The sequence below is a fragment of the Corvus moneduloides genome, chromosome 3 (genome assembly GCF_009650955.1).
Source record: "Corvus moneduloides isolate bCorMon1 chromosome 3, bCorMon1.pri, whole genome shotgun sequence".
NCBI lineage: Eukaryota > Metazoa > Chordata > Aves > Passeriformes > Corvidae > Corvus > Corvus moneduloides.
Genome location: NC_045478.1, coordinates 558,765 through 578,203, shown reverse-complemented (window position 1 = coordinate 578,203; position 19,439 = coordinate 558,765). Strand labels below are relative to the sequence as shown.

General features: G+C 54.8%; 1 protein-coding gene across 17 annotated transcripts in view; it reads left to right on the top strand.

Moving 5' to 3' along the window:
* The window catches only part of DTNB (dystrobrevin beta), a 136,322-nt gene that overhangs the window by 22,910 nt on the left and 93,973 nt on the right, over positions 1-19,439 (top strand). For 12 of the 17 annotated variants that reach the window (XM_032103895.1, XM_032103894.1, XM_032103893.1 and 9 more), the window contains 3 exons: positions 886-991; positions 3,285-3,451; positions 8,748-8,872. In XM_032103895.1, the coding sequence (XP_031959786.1) occupies positions 886-991; positions 3,285-3,451; positions 8,748-8,872 (398 nt within the window). Of the gene's footprint in view, positions 1-885; positions 992-3,284; positions 3,452-8,747; positions 8,873-9,020; positions 9,770-9,831; positions 9,885-11,580; positions 12,295-19,439 lie in introns of those variants that run through there. The other 5 variants (XR_004239215.1, XR_004239216.1, XR_004239217.1 and 2 more) reach the window with 3 other exon arrangements.

Below are 19,439 nucleotides of genomic sequence, written 5' to 3'. Positions count from 1 at the left end.
AATTAAAGGATTTCCTGTCATTTTATTGCTTCCCCTCCTTGAAGGGCCACCCCTGTTCCCCATCAGAACAGCAGGAATGAGCCATTTATTTTCCAAAACATAGAACATGCCATTCTTATTCTTTTCCCTTGATTTTTCAAAGCTTTTTCACTGTGTTAACACAATTAGTTTCAACAAGTCACTTCCTGGATCTGTTCAAAATAAACACCTTGTGTACACAAGTTTATTTTTAAATCCATTGCAGTTGTATTTTAATTGTTCCAATGATTTGTTTCTCATTTGAGGTAATGTAAATAATATAAATAATCCTTAAGTCAACTGTAAACATGAACTTGATTGATCTTAGGCCTAAAATTAAATGTTTAGACTCTGGGCATGATGATGCTCCAGAAGAAGCATTTCTGCAGTATTTGATGTAAAATTTATACTGACTAAATATAAGTTAATTAGCAATTAGCATATTTGGAATATGACACAGCAGGAAACAGCCTTTGATTCCAGAATCATGAGGCTCCAAATTTCCATTTGATATTGGGAAGGAATTGTTCCCTGGGAGGGTGGGCAGGCCCTGGCACAGGGTGCCCAGAGCAGCTGGGGCTGCCCCTGGATCCCTGGCAGTGCCCAAGGCCAGGCTGGACATTGGGGCTGGGAGCAGCCTGGGACAGTGGGAGGTGTCCCTGCCATGGCAGGGGTGGCACTGGATGGGATTTAAGGTCCCTTCCCACCCAAACCATTCTGTGACTCCTCCGTGACGAGGACAATACAGGAGATATTCCTGGTAGGCACAAGTTGTGTCCCAGGGAGGTTTGGAGGCTGCAGCATCCCCTGCTGCATGAAGTGGGTGCTTTTCTCTGCAATCCCGTTCTCTCTGTGTTGTCCCTGCAGAAGAAGGTCATGCTGAACATGTTCCTGGACACGCTGATGGCTGACCCCCCTCCCCAGTGCCTTGTGTGGCTGCCCCTCATGCACAGGCTCGCCCATGTTGAAAATGGTAATTGGAATGTTTTCCTGGTGGGAACAGAGCAGGGCCCTGCTCACACGGGGAATGCTCTGTCCTTGCTCGTGGAAGCAGCACCTCGTGCCTTCCTCAGCCCTGCCCAGAGCATTCCAGACCTGGCTGGGGTCAGAGTGTCCTGGGACTCTGGGGTGGAGACTGGCTGTGTGTGAAAGCAGCAGTGAAAACCGATGGGGTTTGGACTTCCAGTTTAGTGGAAGAAAAAGTACATTCCCTGAATGTTCCTGGGTCTGAGGAGCGGCTGAGGGAGCTGGGAAAGGGGCTCAGGCTGGAGCAAAGGAGGCTCCGGGGGGACCTTGTGGCTCTGCACAAGTCCCTGACAGGAGGGGGCAGCCGGGGGGGTCGGGCTCTGCTGCCAGGGAACAGGGACAGGAGGAGAGGGAACGGCCTCAGGCTGGGCCAGGGCAGGCTCAGGGTGGACAGCAGCAGGAATTTCCCCATGGAAAGGGTGCTCAGGCCTTGGCAGGGGCTGCCCAGGGAGGTTTGGAGTGCCCATCCCTGGAGGTGTCCAAGGAAGGGCTGGAGGTGGCACTCAGAGCTCTGGGCTGGGGACAAGGTGGGGACCGGGCACAGGTTGGGCTCGATGGGCTGGGAGGGCTTTTCCAGCCTCAGGGATCCTGGGATTTTAAAATTAATTTTGATGGGGGCAATTTCCTGGTGTCAGATCTTACAGGAACTCATGCTCAGAAGGTGAGGAGGTTGATCTGGTTAAAATGTCAGGTGAACTCCAGGGAAAAGGGGATTTTGTAGATTTGATCCTGGCATTCCCTGGCAGCAGCCAGGAGCAGGAGGGGACCAGCTTGGCTGCTCCCCTTCACTGGGGTGTTTCCCATCCAAAACTTTGGCTCTTGCAGAAAACTGAAAGCAAACAAACAAAAAAACCCACAAAAAAACCCCACAAACAAAAACCCAAACAAACAAACCCCACAGAAACCCAAACAAACAGAACCCACAAAACCCAAGAAATGACAACAGAAAATAAAAACCGCAAACAAAAAACCAACAAACAATCAAAAAACCGAAACAGACAAAAAACCCAAAACAAGAAAAAACAAAACCCCTGCAGCCAAGCCACGGCTCCCACCTCTTTTGTTTCCATCTTGCTGGTCCCTGATCTAATAATCCCTGATCCTGGTTGTTCCAATCCTCTCCTTATCCATCATTTTGAGGCCATGCCTCGTGCAGGACAGTGAGTGCTGTTCCTGTTATCAGAGCATTGTTATTGCTTCCCCACATCAGGATATCAAGTTTGGGTTCTGTGGTGCTTCTGTTCCCTTTTATCAGCAGGATCTCTGCTGCCTGGGAGGAGAAGGGACAGTTCTGAAAACAGGGGAGGACTTTCATGGAGCCAGGCTGGGAGAGTTGGGGGTGCTCACCTGGAGAAGAGAAGGATCCAGGGAGAGCTCAGAGCCCCTTGCAGGGCCTGAAGGGGCTCCAGGAGAGCTGGAGAGGGACTGGGGACAAGGCATGGAGGGACAGGACACAGGGAATGGCTTCCCAGTGCCAGAGGGCAGGGCTGGATGGGATACTGGGAAGGAATTGTTCCCTGGGAGGGTGGGCAGGCCCTGGTTCTGTTTCATCCCTCACATTTTGGGATGCATTTGCCATGGGAAGGTCTCATCTCTTTCCCTTCACTCTCACATTCCTCTTTGGCTTCTTGCAAAGACCTAAGTGGAGCAGGTCTGGGATTGCCCATCCATGGGTAGGACAGGGAAGAAGCATTTATGGATATTTCTTTTAGCCCACCCTGATGGTGCCTCTGCAGGTCAGACTGAACTGAGTCCTCCGGACATTGGGAATTCCTCACTGGGAGCTGTGGAGGTGCAGGGGGGAGGAGCGAGGGGTGAGAGGGGGGGTTCAGAACAGGAATTGACCTTTCTGAAGAGGACTCTGGGGCCCAGGGATCTCCTTAGGCAGAATCCAGCCAGATCCACCTGGCAGGATGCAGCTTTGCTGCTTCCCTGCCGCTCCCAGCTGTGCTCAGCTTTGCTGGACCTCCCTGGGGAATTCTGAGTGTGCCCAGGGAAGGGAGACATCTGAAGAAGGAATATTGTCAGAACAAGTCAGGTGGGGCTGCTGTGTTATCCCCAACTTCGTCTTAGGGCTCACAGTACCAGAATTCCCTGCTCTGCCCCCAAAATCCTGCCCGGAATAACAAGTGCTGAAGAAGCTGGGGGTGGTCTGGAAGCTCCAGTGAAATGGGATGTCCCAGCTTTACCTGAAATTTACTTGAACTGTATTTTTCTTTGCTTTTTTCCCTGTCTCCAAGTCTTCCACCCCGTGGAGTGCTCGTACTGCCACTGTGAGAGCATGATGGGCTTTCGGTACCGGTGCCAGCAGTGCCACAACTACCAGCTCTGCCAGAACTGCTTCTGGCGCGGCCACGCCAGCGGCCCCCACAGCAACCAGCACCAGATGAAGGAGCACTCGTCCTGGGTGAGGGCATTCATCCTGGGTGAGGGCATTCATCCTGGGTGAGGGCACTGCTCCTGGGTGAGGGCACTGCTCCTGAGTGAGGGCATTCATTCTGGGTGAGGGCATTCATTCTGGGTGAGGGCATTCATCCTGGGTGAGGGCATTCATCCTGGGTGAGGATGTTCCTCCTGGGCAGCTGGGGCTGGAGCAGCCTCTCTGGGCTGATTCCCTCAGGAGCGTTCAGGGTCTGGAGCAGAACTGCTCAGTGGGGCTTTTCCAGTTCTCCAAACACCAAAGGGTATAAACAGGGGAGTTGGACTGGGTTTAGTGTTTATTCCTGGCTGGGATAAACCCGGGCCCAGGGAGAGCTGGGATGCAGCACATCCAGCTGGGAATGGGCACCAGTGGGCTCAGGGCTGGGGCAGTCCTGCTCAGCACCTTCACGGATGATCTGGGCACGGGGATCGAGGGCAGCACCCTCGGCCAGCTCACGGACAGCCCCACTGGGGTGGGATGTGGATCTGCTGGAGGCAGGAAGCTCTGCAGAGGGATCAGGACAGGCTGGATCATGGGCTGGGCCAGTGGGGTGAGGCTCAACAAGGCCAAGTGCTGGGTCCTGCACCGGGGTCACACCAACCCCCTGGAGCACTCCAGGCTGGGGCAGAGGGCCCTGGCACAGCTGCCCAGGGAGGTTTGGAGTGCCCATCCCTGGAGGTGTCCAAGGAAGGCCTGGAGGTGGCACTCAGTGCTCTGGGCTGGGGACAAGGTGGGCATCAGGCACAGGGAGGGCTTTTCCAGCCTCAGGGATCCTGGGATTCTGGAATTACACATAAGGATGGTTTGTGGCAGTGCCTGTCCTGCCCAGAAAGGCAAACCAGTGACCACGAGCTCTGTGCTTGGACAGGAGCTTTATGCAGTGGCATCTCAAGGACAGCATTGCTGTGACAATACTGCATTTTTCTGTTTCTCTCCTGCCAGTTGTAAATACATGCCTGGCAAACTCTTAATTAAACAGCCTTACAGAAACGATCTGAGCAATGCCCTGCAGTCTGATGGCTGGATGATAATCACAGCTCAAGAAATAATAGATAATTTTATGGAGAAAAACCTATTTTATGGCAAAAGATTAAGCCCAACCTTTACTTACTCAAAGAGAAGTTCAGATGAGGATAGGATTATAATTAATGGTTATCTTCACAGGGAAGAGCCGTTATAGCATTACTGTTTAATTTAAAAAATTGGGCTGAACACCAGGCAGGAGTTGGGAGTCAAAGGAAAATTCTATTGTCCTTTTTATAACTCCGTGGGTAATAAACTTCTGGAATGTTTAATCCCAGCTAACAGTAGGCTATTATTCCTTGAATGCATATAAATCCAGACCGGGATTTTTAATACAAAGACAATTCTAAATGACAGAACCATGGAATGGTTTGGGTGGGAAGGGACCTCAGAGCCCACCCAGTGCCACCCCTGCCATGGGCAGGGACACCTCCCACTGTCCCAGGCTGCTCCCAGCCCCAGTGTCCAGCCTGGCCTGGGACATTCCAGGGTAGCTCCAGCTCCACTCCAGTGTTTCCCTCTGAAGCCTCTGGCCTGGGTTGGCAGTGACTCGGCTCAGAGGGGCTGTGCCCCATCCCAGCACCAGGACCTGGGAATTTGTCACCTCACTTTGATCCTCTCCTGACTTTCGGGGCAGTTGGTTCTGACCAGGCTGTACAGAATAAGTGGATTTTAAGGTAAAATGTGAATTGGAGGAGGGGAAGTGGCAAGGGACCTGCCAGTGCCTAAAGGGGCTCCAGGAGAGCTGGAGAGGGATTTTGGACAAGGGCTGGAGGGCCAGGACACAGGGAATGGCTTCTCAGTGCCAGAGGGCAGGGCTGGATGGGAGATTGGGAAGGAATTGTTCCCTGGGAGGGTGGGCAGGCCCTGGCACAGGGTGCCCAGAGCAGCTGGGGCTGCCCGTGGATCCCTGGCAGTGTCCAAGGCCAGGCTGGACATTGGGGCTTGGAGCAGCCTGGGACAGTGGGAGGTGTCCCTGCCATGATGACGGGGTTTTTAGGACACGGGGCTCTCTCCTTAAACACAGCACAGAAGAGGGACCTTTGGGATTAATTTTTTTTTTTTTTTAACTTCCCCAAGTCTTGCAAGTTAATTTTATGAAAATTGAAATTGAGTCCTAATTTTAAAAGAACTATCTCCTATTTTGTGTTTGGGCTGTGTTGGTGTTCAGTGAGCTCCTGGTGAGGTCCCTCTGCAATAACTCCCGGAGTGAAAGCCCAGGGGCAGCAGGGATGGGCTGCTGCTCTCCTGCAGTGAAACAAGAAATGTCCTTTCCTGGCTTTTCAGTGCAGCCAAGACTAATTCAGTCCTGCCTGGTGTATTTTCAAAGTTTTGGAGCCCTATGACCCAGAATAAGCTTAATAATAAATATCTCCATAGTTATGATTTATATGATCAATATACTTATTAATGCCATTATTGTTTATATACGTATTAATATATTAATATTAAGTTTATATAAGTATTAATATATTATTTCTTACATACTTATTATAGCTCCTTTTTCCTGAAATTCTGAGGTACCTTTGATAATTTTTGGATGCGCATACTATTGAGATATTTTATATATATATCTATGTATTTAACATAGCGATGAAATACATTAAAATCTGTAACCGTAGTGATTTTCTATGGATAAGTTCGGCTAAAAACCTATTTTTAAGGAGGTTTTGCTGCATGAACCCGCTGCTTGTTGGGGCCTGTTTGGAGGGATGAAAACCCTGAAACACCTCCCAGATTTTTGCTTCGGGGCTGTTTTATGTTTCGTTGAAGAGCCTCAGACAGGGACAGCGAGTCACGTACGCCCAGCAGGGCCCAGCAGCCAGCGGTTCCTGCTGGCAGCCCAGGATTAGCGCGGCTTTGGGCACGTTTGTGGCCCTTTGTGGCAATCTTTCCCCTCCATTCCGCCTCCCCACATCCAGGGCATCCCGAGCTCGTCCCGGGATGTGGCCGGGAGGGGGGGGTTCCGCAGCTGTTGGTGGGTCAGGCCCCTCCCGTGCCGTGAATAACGGAGCGTTTGGGATTCCTGCCCGCCTTCCTTCCCCTCCGCACACAGCGGCAGCCCCGGCCGGCCTCGGGGTTCCGCCGGCCCCGCTGCGCCTCCGAGCACTCGCGATCGCAGCGGCAGCGAACGCAGCCCGCCCCGCTCCAGCGCCGCTGGGAGAGCCGCCGGGGAGCTGTGGCTCGCACGGCCCGATTTTCCCTGTTCCTGCCCCATTTCCTTCCCCCTGCGGGCCCCGAGGCGCTGTGATCCCGTTCGTGCCCGGCCCCGCACGTTCCCGGCCGTGTGAGCGGCCCCTCCCGTGGGAGCGGGCTCTGGGTGACCGGGAGAGGGGACAGCTCCCGGCAGAGGGCACGAACACACCGGGAACGCAGCCCCGCGGAGCGCTCCGGGCTGGGACACAGCGGCTGAAGGCTGCGAAAGGCCCTGGGGGTGCTGTGCCAGCGGCTGGACACAGCCCAGGGGTGCCCAGGGGGACAAGAGGCCACTGGCCCCGGGGCTGTGCCAGCTCTGGGCTGGCAGCAGGGCCAGGGCAGTGCCCGTCCCCTGTGCTGGCACTGCTGGGGCACCTCCAGTGCTGGGGGCAGCTCTGGGCCCCTCCTGACAGGAGAGACCCTGAGGGGCTGGAGCGTGTCCAGGGCAGGGAACGGAGCTGGGAAGGGGCTAGAGCAGCAGGAGCGGCTGAGGGAGCTGGGAAAGGGGCTCAGGCTGGAGCAAAGGAGGCTCCGGGGGGACCTTGTGGCTCTGCACAAGTCCCTGACAGGAGGGGGCAGCCGGGGGGGTCGGGCTCTGCTCCCAGGGAACAGGGACAGGAGGAGAGGGAACGGCCTCAGGCTGGGCCAGGGCAGGCTCAGGGTGGACAGCAGCAGGAATTTCTGCATGGAAAGGGAGCTCAGGCCTTGGCAGGGGCTGCCCAGGGAGGTTTGGAGTGCCCATCCCTGGAGGTGTCCCAGGAAGGGCTGGAGGTGGCACTCAGAGCTCTGGGCTGGGGACGAGGTGGGCATCAGGCACAGGTTGGGCTCGATGGGCTGGGAGGGCTTTTCCAGCCTCAGGGATCCTGGGATTTTATCCTTTGGATGCATCCCAAGCTACTACAAACACTGTAAGTCCATGGGCAGGAAAACTTCCTCGTGCACGAGCTCTCCAAAAGAGTTCCTGGTTATGCCATGCCCATGCTGCCTAAGCTCGGGGTCCCAGAGCTGGGGACTCTCACTGGTTTATTAATTACCTACAGTTTATTCCATTGGTAGTAAATGGTGCTGATTGTCAGGAATTGCCAGGTACTGATGGCATTTGCTGTAGCTGTGGGTGTAACTCGTGTCCTGGGGAGCCTGGGTTCCTGCCTGAACCAATGTTAATCTGAGTTTTAATTTGAATGTGCCTTGAGAATTGGTCCCAGTTGCACTTTGGAATGTTGTGCAGGAGCTGTAATGAATTCCACAGGAGTCATTAGCCAGGGGATTACACTTTCCTGGGATGTCAGTGAGTGAGAGGAGCTAAAGGAGCTGCCAGGTTATGCCTGAGCTCCCATAACCATGGAATCATGGAATTATTAGGGTTGGAAAAGACCATCACCAGGCCTCCCACATCACTGATGGGAGCTTGGTGGGTGCAGTATCATTTTCAGACTTAATTTTGTAAGTCAGTGTGGGATTTAAACCCCATGTTAATGGTCATGGCTTGGGGCAGGTCCCCATTCCTGTGGGTGTGGCAACACTTGGCACCAGCCTTCCTCCCGGCATTCCCAAGGATCCCGGATCACTGGTCCTGTGAGGTCATTTAGCACGACTGAGGGAAGTTGTGAAAGGAGATGAAGTCATTGCTGCCTGTCCCAACACTGTGTCCCACCTTGGCTTGCCTGTAATGGACAGAAAATTGGGAAGTGCCTGCCCCTGCCCCGGGGCCTCTGCCCTCCCCTCAAAGTGCACCCTCTGTGCTCAGAGAGTGAGTGTAAAAGTCCCTTAGTGGGATGGGATTGCCCCGGGCTTAATTCCTGAGAGAACCCCCAGGTAATCGGTTTATTTCCTAATCTTACATAACTTTGTTAAAACTTTCAATTTCCAATATTAGAGCGCTTAAAAGCCTCCCAGAACTCGTTCCCCAGTGCAGTGTGTGTCATCTCCCAGGAATGGTGTAACAGGGTATTTCTGGCCCTTCTGCCCTTTTCCACACTTGGGTTATTTTTCACGCCTCTCTCTGACCGCACCCTGCTCTTCCCAAGCCTCACCCGGCTCCTGTCGTTGTTCCCAATCCCAGAAATCCCCGGCGAAGAAGCTGAGCCACGCCATCAGCAAATCCCTGGGCTGTGTGCCCAGCAGGGAGCCGCCCCGGCCGCTGTTCCCCGAGCAGCCCGAGAAGCCCCTGGACCTGGCCCACATCGTGTGAGTACCCCCAAAACCCCCTCTCCTCCCCAGCACTGAGCCTCGTGCCTGGCCGGGCTCGGGCTGAGGGGCAGGGAGCAGCCCCGGGCTTGGAATGGTGAATTTTCAACGCTGTGTTATAAATATTTCTCTGGAAAATCATGTGAAGGCTGTGGTGGCATGAAGAGTCTCCTCTAGAAGGGAGGAGCTGCAGGAGGTGGTGGATGCAGCTGGAGCCAGGCCTGGCTGTTCCTGCCTGCAGCTCTGGCATCTCCCTGTCCCCATCAGTGGCACCTCTCACTCATCCCTGTGTTGGATCAGGCTCTGTTTTCTCATTTGCTGTCAATTAAATGATACAGAGCAATGTCAGACACGCTGCAGGGGTCAGCTCCTCGTGCTGCCTGGAGCCTTGGCCTCACATCCATGGCCTCTCTGTGGGTCCAGCTCCATGGCATTATTGTCACGCTGGTGTTGTGACCTCCCCGTGGCAGTGATGGGATGTTTTAATGGAATCCCACTGCACTGGTGCTGGTTTGAGCAGCCTGAGGTCACTCTGCTTCCTTTTTCACCTTGAAAGTAAAAGCTGAGAGAAAACAAAACCAAACAAACTCCAAATAAACCTTAGTGTCTTATAGAGGCTGGAGATGAACTCTTCACCCCTGTAGGTGAGAGTGAGGAGGGGAGGAGCAGCATTGGGATCTAATTCCAGGAAAATGGAGCACTCCCATTTTCATGAGTGCGGAGCCATTTGCAGTCTGAGAGTGAGGGGAGTTGATGCTCCTCTGGGTTTATTTGACATCATGAGTACCAGATTCTTGTGGCAGCAGTTTCTGTGTCCCAGTCCCTGAATGGGGAACCCAAGGTGTTGGGCTGAGGATGTCCCTTCCCCTCTGCCCGTCCCACATCCGGCTGTGCTGCTCTGGCCCTTCCCAGACCCCGATGGTTCCATTGACTGGTTCTTCTGCTCACTCCTTTGACAGTGTGGCATTCCTTAAGGAAAAGCTGGAGCCTAAATTGCCAAAATATTGGAAAGGTGAGACCTGCAGAGCTTTTTGTAGTGTGGCTTCCTGGTGTGAGCAGCGTAGAGCTCCAGACCTGGCCTGCACCAGTAGCTCCACGCTGGGCTGGTCCCAGCAGGGCTTGGAGCTGGTTCCTGCTTTGCTCCGTGCTTGTTCCCTCCAGTTCCTGCCTCCCTGAGGATTCCCCACCTTTCCCAGCGCTTGCTTTGGGGCTGTGCAGTGAGGGATTGATCTGATTCCATGGAATATGAGTTCTGTTCTGGTTTCCTCGGGGCAATTGCACCCAAACTGGGAAGAATTCGGGGTCAGTTCTGCTGCTGCTCAGTTCAGAGCTGGAGTCCATTCTCCTGAGGAATTCATCCTCTTCTCCAGACAAATGGCTCATCAGACCCCGAGGACAGGGCTGCCCATTGTCCACAGCATTGCCTATTCCTTCCCACCCCAGCACTGCCTGTTCCTTCCCCACAGTTATGGCCTTTCCCTTCCCAGCCCATCACTGCCTTTCCTTCCCAGCCCATCACTGCCTTTCCTTCCCAGCCCATCATTTCCTTTCCTTCCCAGCCCATCACTGCCTTTCCTTCCCAGCCCATCACTGCCTTTCCTTCCCAGCCCATCACTGCCTTTCCTTCCCAGCCCATCATTTCCTTTCCTTCCCAGCCCATCATTGTCTTTCCTTCCCAGCCCATCACTGCCTTTCCCTTCCCAGCCCATCTCTGCCTTTCCTTCCCAGCCCATCACTGCCTTTCCCTTCCCAGCCCATCACTGCCTTTCCTTCCCAGCCCATCACTGCCTTTTCCTTCCCAGCCCATCACTGCCTTTCCTTCCCAGCCCATCACTGCCTTTCCTTCCCAGCCCATCATTTCCTTTCCTTCCCAGCCCATCATTTCCTTTCCTTCCCAGCCCATCACTGCCTTTCCTTCCCAACCCATCACTGCCTTTCCTTCCCAGCCCATCACTGCCTTTCCTTCCCAGCCCATCACTGCCTTTCCTTCCCAACCCATCCTTGCCTTTCCTTCCCAGCCCATCACTGCCTTTCCTTCCCAACCCATCATTGCCTTTCCTTCCCAGCCCATCATTGCCTTTCCTTCCCAACCCATCATTTCCTTTCCTTCCCAACCCATCATTGCCTTTCCTTCCCAGCCCATCACTGCCTTTCCTTCCCAACCCATCATTGCCTTTCCTTCCCAGCCCATCATTGCCTTTCCTTCCCAACCCATCATTTCCTTTCCTTCCCAACCCATCATTTCCTTTCCTTCCCAACCCATCACTGCCTTTCCTTCCCAGCTCATCATTGCCTTTCCTTCCCAGCTCATCATTGCCTTTCCTTCCCAGCCCATCACTGCCTTTCCTTCCCAACCCATCATTTCCTTTCCTTCCCAGCTCATCCTTTCCTTCCCAGCCCATCACTGCCTTTCCTTCCCAGCCCATCATTGTCTTTTCCTTCCCAGCCCATCATTTCCTTTCCTTCCCAGCCCATCATTGTCTTTTCCTTCCCAGCCCATCACTGCCTTTCCTTCCCAGCCCATCATTGTCTTTTCCTTCCCAACCCATCATTTCCTTTCCTTCCCAGCCCATCATTGTCTTTTCCTTCCCAACCCATCACTGCCTTGGCCGGGAGGTGCCGGGAGCTCACTGTAGCCCTAAATCTGGATTTAAGGAGGGGCCCTGCTCGGCCTCACCACAAACACCTTTTGTTTCAAATCCCATCAGATCACGAGTCCATTCCTGGTTTTCCCTGTGGATTTTCCTCTGGGCTGCTTCCATGTGCTAATGCCCCAGTGTTCCCGGGAAAACGGGCGCTTTGCAGAGTCAGAACTCCACAGAACCCGAAAGAATCGGGAACGGCAGAAGTGCGAAGGCAGCGAGGGATGGTGTGGGAAGTGCCTGTGCTCTGGGGGCCTGCAGGAGCTCATCCCAAACTGCGAGCTGGTTCTGTGCCTCAGAGCACCAAGCCTGAGGAATTCCTTCCTTTGCCAGGGCTCGTGACTGGATCCAGCCCATTTCAGAGCCCGGGACACAGGGAAGGGCACAGGTGGGGGCAGCCTCACCTTGGGGTTGTGTTGTGATACAGGAGCCATGGGAGGAGCTGGGGGAGAAGTGCCCCCGGCTTTGCTCTGGGCTTCCAGCCAGGAGCAGGCAATCCTCAGCTTCCCAGCCTGGCATTGCCCTTCCCTTCCCAATCCATCACTGCCTTTTCCTCCCTAACCCATCACTGCCCTTCCCTTCCCAGCCTGGCACTGCCTGTTCCCATTCCCGGAGGCTGTTGGATGCCGGGGGCAGCTGGGCAGGTGCCAGGGGCTGGAGGATGCTCAGGGCAGGATCCCGGGAGCCCAGCAGGAGAGGATGGCCCTGGGGACGTGCAGGTGGGGACAGGGCAGGACAGCTCCTGCAGGACAGGGACTGGGACAGGGATGGACAGCTCCTGCAGGGCCTGAAACATGGATGGACACCTCCTGCAGGGACTGGGACAGGGCTGGACACCTACTGCAGGGACTGGGACAGGGCTGGACACCTACTGCAGGGACTGGGACATGGATGGACAGCTCCTGCAGGACAGGGACTGGGACAGGGATGGACAGCTCCTGCAGGGACAGGGACACGGATGGACAGCTCCTGCAGGGACTGGGACATGGATGGACACCTCCTGCAGGGCCTGAAACATGGATGGGCACCTCCTGCAGGGACTGGGACGTGGATGGACACCTCCTGCAGGGACTGGGACATGGGGACAGGGCTGGACACCTCCTGCAGGGACTGGGACATGGGGACAAGCTGGACACCTCCTGCAGGGACTGGGACGTGGATGGACACCTCCTGCAGGGCCTGAAACATGGATGGGCACCTCCTGCAGGGACTGGGACATGGATGGACACCTCCTGCAGGGACATGGGGACAAGGCTGGACAGCTCCTGCAGGGACAGGGACATGGATGGACACCTCCTGCAGGGACTGGGACATGGATGGACAGCTCCTGCAGGGACTGGGACATAGGGACAGGGCTGGACACCTCCTGCAGGGACAGGGACACGGATGGACAGCTCCTGCAGGGACATGGGGACAGGGATGGACAGCTCCTGCAGGGACAGGGACATGGATGGACACCTCCTGCAGGGACATGGGGACATGGATGGACAGCTCCTGCAGGACAGGGACTGGGACAGGGATGGACACCTCCTGCAGGGCCTGAAACATGGATGGACACCTCCTGCAGGGCCTGAAACATGGATGAGCACCTCCTGCAGGGACTGGGACGTGGATGGACACCTCCTGCAGGGACTGGGACATGGATGGACACCTCCTGCAGGGCCTGAAACATGGATGAGCACCTCCTGCAGGGACTGGGACGTGGATGGACACCTCCTGCAGGGCCTGAAACATGGATGGGCACCTCCTGCAGGGACTGGGACATGGATGGACACCTCCTGCAGGGACTGGGACGTGGGGACAGGGCTGGACACCTCCTGCAGGGACTGGGACATGGGGACAAGCTGGACACCTCCTGCAGGGACTGGGACATGGATGGACACCTCCTGCAGGGACATGGGGACAGGGATGGACAGCTCCTGCAGGGACAGGGACATGGATGGACACCTCCTGCAGGGACTGGGACATGGGGACAAGGCTGGACAGCTCCTGCAGGGACTGGGACATGGATGGACACCTCCTGCAGGGACTGGGACATAGGGACAGGGCTGGACACCTCCTGCAGGGACAGGGACACGGATGGACAGCTCCTGCAGGGACAGGGACATGGGGACAAGCTGGACACCTCCTGCAGGGACTGGGACAGCTGCCCGGACGCTCCTGGCAGCAGCGTGGCAGCTCAGAGACATCTGCTCTGTGCTGACAGCTTTAATTAAATGTAAAAACCAATGTCCTAAAAGCCAACAGATTGGGAAATGGGGCCTGATGGGCCAAGGACAACTCTGGGAACACCAGACACTGACCTGGTGCAGACATACTGGGAGCAGGTGATTTATATCCAGCACCAAATCCCATGGAAAGCAAAGGGATATAGGACAAAAAGGACCCACTGGGGTTTTGTATGAGGGACATGAGGCTTTTGGGGCTTCTGTGGTACCACTGAAACAACAAAAACAACAATAAACCCCTCTCACATGGTTTTTAAGTGTGAGAGGGGCTGAAGCCAGGGGAGATTTTCTGATGGAACTCAGTTCCAAACAGGAACTGCTCTGGGCCCCAGAGAGTCACTGTGGGGGTGTCAGGGGCCAGGGGCTGAGTGTGTTTGATTCATGTAAAGGAGGAGCAACATCAGCACCTACAAATAAATGCTGGGGGAGAGACTCTGGAAAAGCTGAGATCTGCTCCAGCCGAGTAAATAAAGAATGAAAATATTAATAACTGGGGGTAGTTTAACAATACTTGGCCAAAGGTTCCAGGGAAAACGAGGCTTGGAAGGGAAAAAAACCAGCTGTGCTCTTTGAGGCAGGGAGGAAAGACAAAAATTGGTAGCAAAGAATGTAAATAATGAGTTAGGAGTTGTGGGTGAGTCGTTTCCAGCCTGTGGTTTGGCAGAGGGGCAGCGATTGTGCAATGAGCTGGTGGCGAGGAACTCACCTTCCCGAGGGGCTGGAGCAGCAGGAGCGGCAGAGGGAGCTGGGAAAGGGGCTGGAGAATTCCTGAGGGAGCTGAGAAAGGGGCTCAGGCTGGAGCAAAGGAGGCTCCGGGGGGACCTTGTGGCTCTGCACAAGTCCCTGACAGGAGGGGGCAGCCGGGGGGGTCGGGCTCTGCTGGCAGGGAACAGGGACAGGAGGAGAGGGAACGGCCTCAGGCTGGGCCAGGGCAGGCTCAGGGTGGACAGCAGCAGGAATTTCTGCATGGAAAGGGTGCTCAGGCCTTGGCAGGGGCTGCCCAGGGAGGTTTGGAGTGCCCATCCCTGGAGGTGTCCCAGGAAGGGCTGGAGGTGGCACTCAGTGCTCTGGGCTGGGGACAAGGTGGGGATGGGCCACAGGTTGGGCTCGATGGTGTTGGGGTCTTTCCCAGCCACGGTGGCTCTGGGATGCTCTGGGGGTACCCAGCAGGGTGCTGGGGTGCTCTGTCTGTCTCGGCAGTCCCAGCTGCACTTTGAGGCAGTTCCCCAGTTCAGACTCTGCCGGTGGCCGCTGTGTCTGGGAGCACTGGGGAGCTCCCAGGGCCCTGGCAGCGGAGCCAGGTGATGTCACTGCCTGGGGACACCGGGATGGGGTCACCCAGGGCACAGCGTGACACAGCTGGGGGGGAAAGAGAGAGCAGAGCGGGGAAAGCTGCTTGGCTGAGCTGTAAGGAGGTGCCTGGTGCCGGTGCAGCCCAGGTCTCAGCCCGGAGGGTCATTGCTGTGGGGTTCATTTGCATCAATGATGGGGGGCTGTTGCCATAACGAGCTGATTATGAGCGCTGGAAGGTTGAGAAAACAATAAAGCCCCACCCAGAGAGGAGATGGGGAGGAATCTGTGGTGGCAGGGGGGGTTAGAACAAGATCATCTCTAACCCAATCCCATCTGAGATACCCTGATTCCCTGAAAATTGTTTCTCTCCTTGGCCTCGGTGTAGCTGCAAAAGGAAGGGGCTTTCAAGCAGAGCGCTGCAGATTTCTGTGCCGTTAGCACTCATTTCCATGAGGAGGAAAACGTATAAAGTAGAGGGGGATGAGAAAATATTGGGAATGAAGCCAATTGAAGGGAAAATGTGCTGGGCAGAATGTCTCCACAGCAGATTTTGGAGGTCACGGTGGGCAGTAGGCTGAATGTGCATTTTGGGGGTGATTTTGTAACCAAGGATAGTGACAAGAGCCAGGAGGACCAGCAGGAGAGGCTCCCTTTGGTGGTGGGATCCTGGCTGGAAAACCCTGTGGAAGGCCAATGGAGATGGGTCAGGGACTGGAAATAGGTTTGGGAATGTGGGCAGCTGTCCAGCCAAGGACTCAAGGAATGCAGGTGTAAGGAATGGTTGGATATCTCTGAAAATACCAATCCTAGAGAAATTAAACTTAATCCTGGAGCTTTGGCAGATGGGCTCAACAGAGGACACGGAGCAGGAGCTGAAGGGAGACACCTTCAGAATAATGAATATAAAATGTGAAAATCAGAGAATTCCAGAGTGGTTTGGGTGGGAAGGGAACCTCAAATCCCATCTCATCCCACCCCTGCCATGGGCAGGGACACCTCCCACTGTCCCAGGCTGCTCCCAGCCCCAATGTCCAGCCTGGCCTTGGGCACTGCCAGGGATCCAGGGGCAGCCCCAGCTGCTCTGGGCAACAAAACAAGCTGTGTGTTTTTACCAGTGAATGTAAGGAAAGAATTGTTAGAACCGGTTACCCAAGGGGTGCTGGAATTTCCACCGCTGAACCTTTAACACCAGGACAAGAGGGTTTTTAAATCCACTCAGAATTCCAGTCAGGCTGATGTTCCCTGTGTGATGGAAGCTCCTTTATCTCAGTGTTTCTCACTGCTTTAGGAGATACGAAAAATGCAGACACAAATGTTAGTGGAGCCTCAGAGTCAAGGATTTTGCTGGATGATCTGCTGGAGCCCCGGACCTCCATCCCTGAGGGAATCAGGGATTCGCTGTCCAGGAATAAGTGTGTGTTTCTGAAGCCACCTTCACCTGCATTCCTGCAGCCAGGCTGGGTCAGGAATAGCAAAAATGGAAATTCTGCAGTTTCCTGCTGGTTTGGTGCATTCTGCATTCCCTGATCTCCCTGAATCCTCCTCCAGGATGCAGCTATTGCTCTCCTCCCAGGGAACAGGGACAGGACAAGGGGAAGTGGCCTCAAGGGGAGCTCAGGGTGGACAGCAGCAGGAATTTCTGCATGGAAAGGGTGGCCAGACCTTGGCAGGGGCTGCCCAGGGAGGTTTGGAGTGCCCATCCCTGGAGGTGTCCCAGGAAGGGCTGGAGGTGGCACTCAGTGCTCTGGGCTGGGGACAAGGTGGGGACCGGGCACAGGTTGGACTGGATGGGCTGTGAGGGCTTTTCCAGCCTCAGGGATTCTGTGTCCAGGTGGGAGTTCCTTGGCTGTTAGAGAGTAATTCCCTGCAAATCATATTTGGGTTTAGGAGTCAGTTCAGTGAATACAAGTGAGAGGCTGCCCCTTTTTCTGGAACGGCAGAGTGTGTGACGAGAGCGATGATCCCTGTTTGTCGTGTGTGTTTGGGAAAGCAGAGATGGTGTTTGCATGGATCCCTTTTCCTGGGAGGAGTCATCTGAAATGCTCCATCACCACAGTGGGGTTTTGGGGTATGACGTGGCCCTTTTGCTCTGGCTCTGGGCCCACCTGACGCGAACTCCTGACATTAAATCCTTGATTTTAAAGTGTTATGGAGGTGGCTCAGCCACCCTGTGGCAGGGCTGGATGGGATTTTGGGCAGGAATTGTTCCCTGGGAGGGTGGGCAGGCCCTGGCACAGGGTGCCCAGAGCAGCTGGGGCTGCCCCTGGATCCCTGGCAGTGCCCAAGGCCAGGCTGGACACTGGGGCTGGGAGCAGCCTGGGACAGTGGGAGGTGTCCCTGCCCATGGCAGGAGCAACCTGTGCGTTTGGCTTTTCCGGGAGTGTTTTTTTCCGCTGTTCCACTGCGGAGCTGGGAGCAGGAGCTGGGGGCAGGAGCTGGGAGCAGGAGCTGGGAGCAGGAGCTGGGGGCAGGAGCTGGGGGCAGGAGCTGGGGGCAGGAGCTGGGAGCTGTTCCTGCTGTGCTGCAGCTGCCCTGATTGTCCCTGCCAGAACAGAACTTGGCTGCATTTTGAGCTCCTTTCATGTGTTTCCATGGCAGGCGCTGGGTACGTGCACAGGGGAGGCATCTCTGCTGTGGCAGCCTGGGGGAGGGCTGCTGGTGATGTGGTGATGTGGTGATGTGGCGATGTGGTGATGTCACCCAGCAGAAGGAACAGGGACCCCCAGTGCTGCAGTTTAATTCTGGGGGGGGTTATTTTGAATTTATTTTGAATTCTTCTTTATTCATCGATCTTGCCACGATCCTTTCCTGGTGCCCCAAGGCTGCTGCCAGCAGCTCCTTGGCAGTGATGTGAGGGACTGTGGGACATCACCCAGTGACAGGACGTGGCCACTATTGATTAATAACCATTAACAGCCCCAAGACCTGTGTTTACAGTCATGGGGCTGGAAGTAACCCTGTGACCCAGCATTGGATGGAATCCCTCCTGTACTTCAGCAGGAGCTGAGCCCTGGGTTTAATCCTTAGGCTGAAGCCAAACAAATTCCAGTTAGGAATCTTCTCCTTCCAATCCAGATAGAGATGGAATAAACAACCAAGGGAAGCTGGTGTAACTTTCCTCTTTGATGCCATAAATCCATTGGAAGTGTCCCTGCCCGTGGAAGGGGCTTGGAGCAAGATGGGTCTTTAAGGCCCCCTCCAACCCAGCCCTTTCTGGGCCTGGGTGATTCTGTTATTCAAACCTCCTGAAATCGGGCTTTAGACAAACCTAAAGCACTTCTCAGGGCTGGAGGAAGTGGGTGGGATTTAGGTTTTTATTTGGTTGGTTGGTGTGTGCCAGAGGCCACATTTAGTGGTGCAGTAATCTCTATTATAGTGGCAATTCATGAATCATTTCTTAATTTACTGGAAGGAATCCTTCCCCGTGCAGGTGGGCAGGCCCTGGCACAGGGTGCCCAGAGCAGCTGGGGCTGCCCCTGGATCCTTGGCAGTGCCCAAGGCCAGGCTGGACATTGGGGCTGGGAGCAGCCTGGGACAGTGGGAGGTGTCCCTGCCCATGGCAGGGGTGGGATGGGATGGGTTCAAGAGAACCACGATATTCCTGCCCTAAGCCCCAGCATTTCCAGCTCAGGGTGGTGCTTTCTTTGGTGTGGTTGCATTTCCCTTGAAATGCTGGGTTTGGATGAGTAAGTTTTGTACTTTTATATGAATTTATTTTTTATGAATTTATTTTATATGAATTTATTTTATATGAGTTTATTTTATATTAGCTTGTTCAAGGGGAGGGATGGAGTGAAATATAATCAGGTGGTCAGTCACAGGTTGGACTCGATGAGCTTGGGGGTCTTTTCCCACCTAAGTCATTCTGTGATCCTCTTTTTCTTTGTTTGTTTGTTAAAGAACTTCTCCTAGGCGGCTGTGGGCTTTTGCCTCCTCCCTCCAACAGAGCGAAATGGGGTATTTTTAAAAAACCTTTAAAAATAATTAAAACTTTAAAATCGTGAAAATTAAAACTAAAAAAAAAAATAAAAAAGATGAAAAATAATTTAAAAAACCCAATAATATTAAAAACTATTTTAAGAACCCCTCAGGCCTTTGTTGTGGGACAGTTCGGCCCCGGCAGCCCGGAGCAGCCCGGGAGCATTTTCTGGGATGCGCTCCCGGTGCCCGGGAGATGCGCGGTCACGTGGCGGCCCCGTTGCCGTGGAGACGGCGCCGTGCGCGCATCCCTCGGGATGGAGCCGCGGGCCGGGACGAGCGGGCGGGCACCGGGCGGCCGCCGCCGCGCAGGTTGGTGCTCCGGGGCTCCTCCGGTGCGTCCCGGTCCGTGTCGGGTCCCGGGAGCTGCGGGAGCGGCGAGAGAGGTGCGGGAGCGGGGCCGGCCCGCAGCGGGGTCTGGCTGCT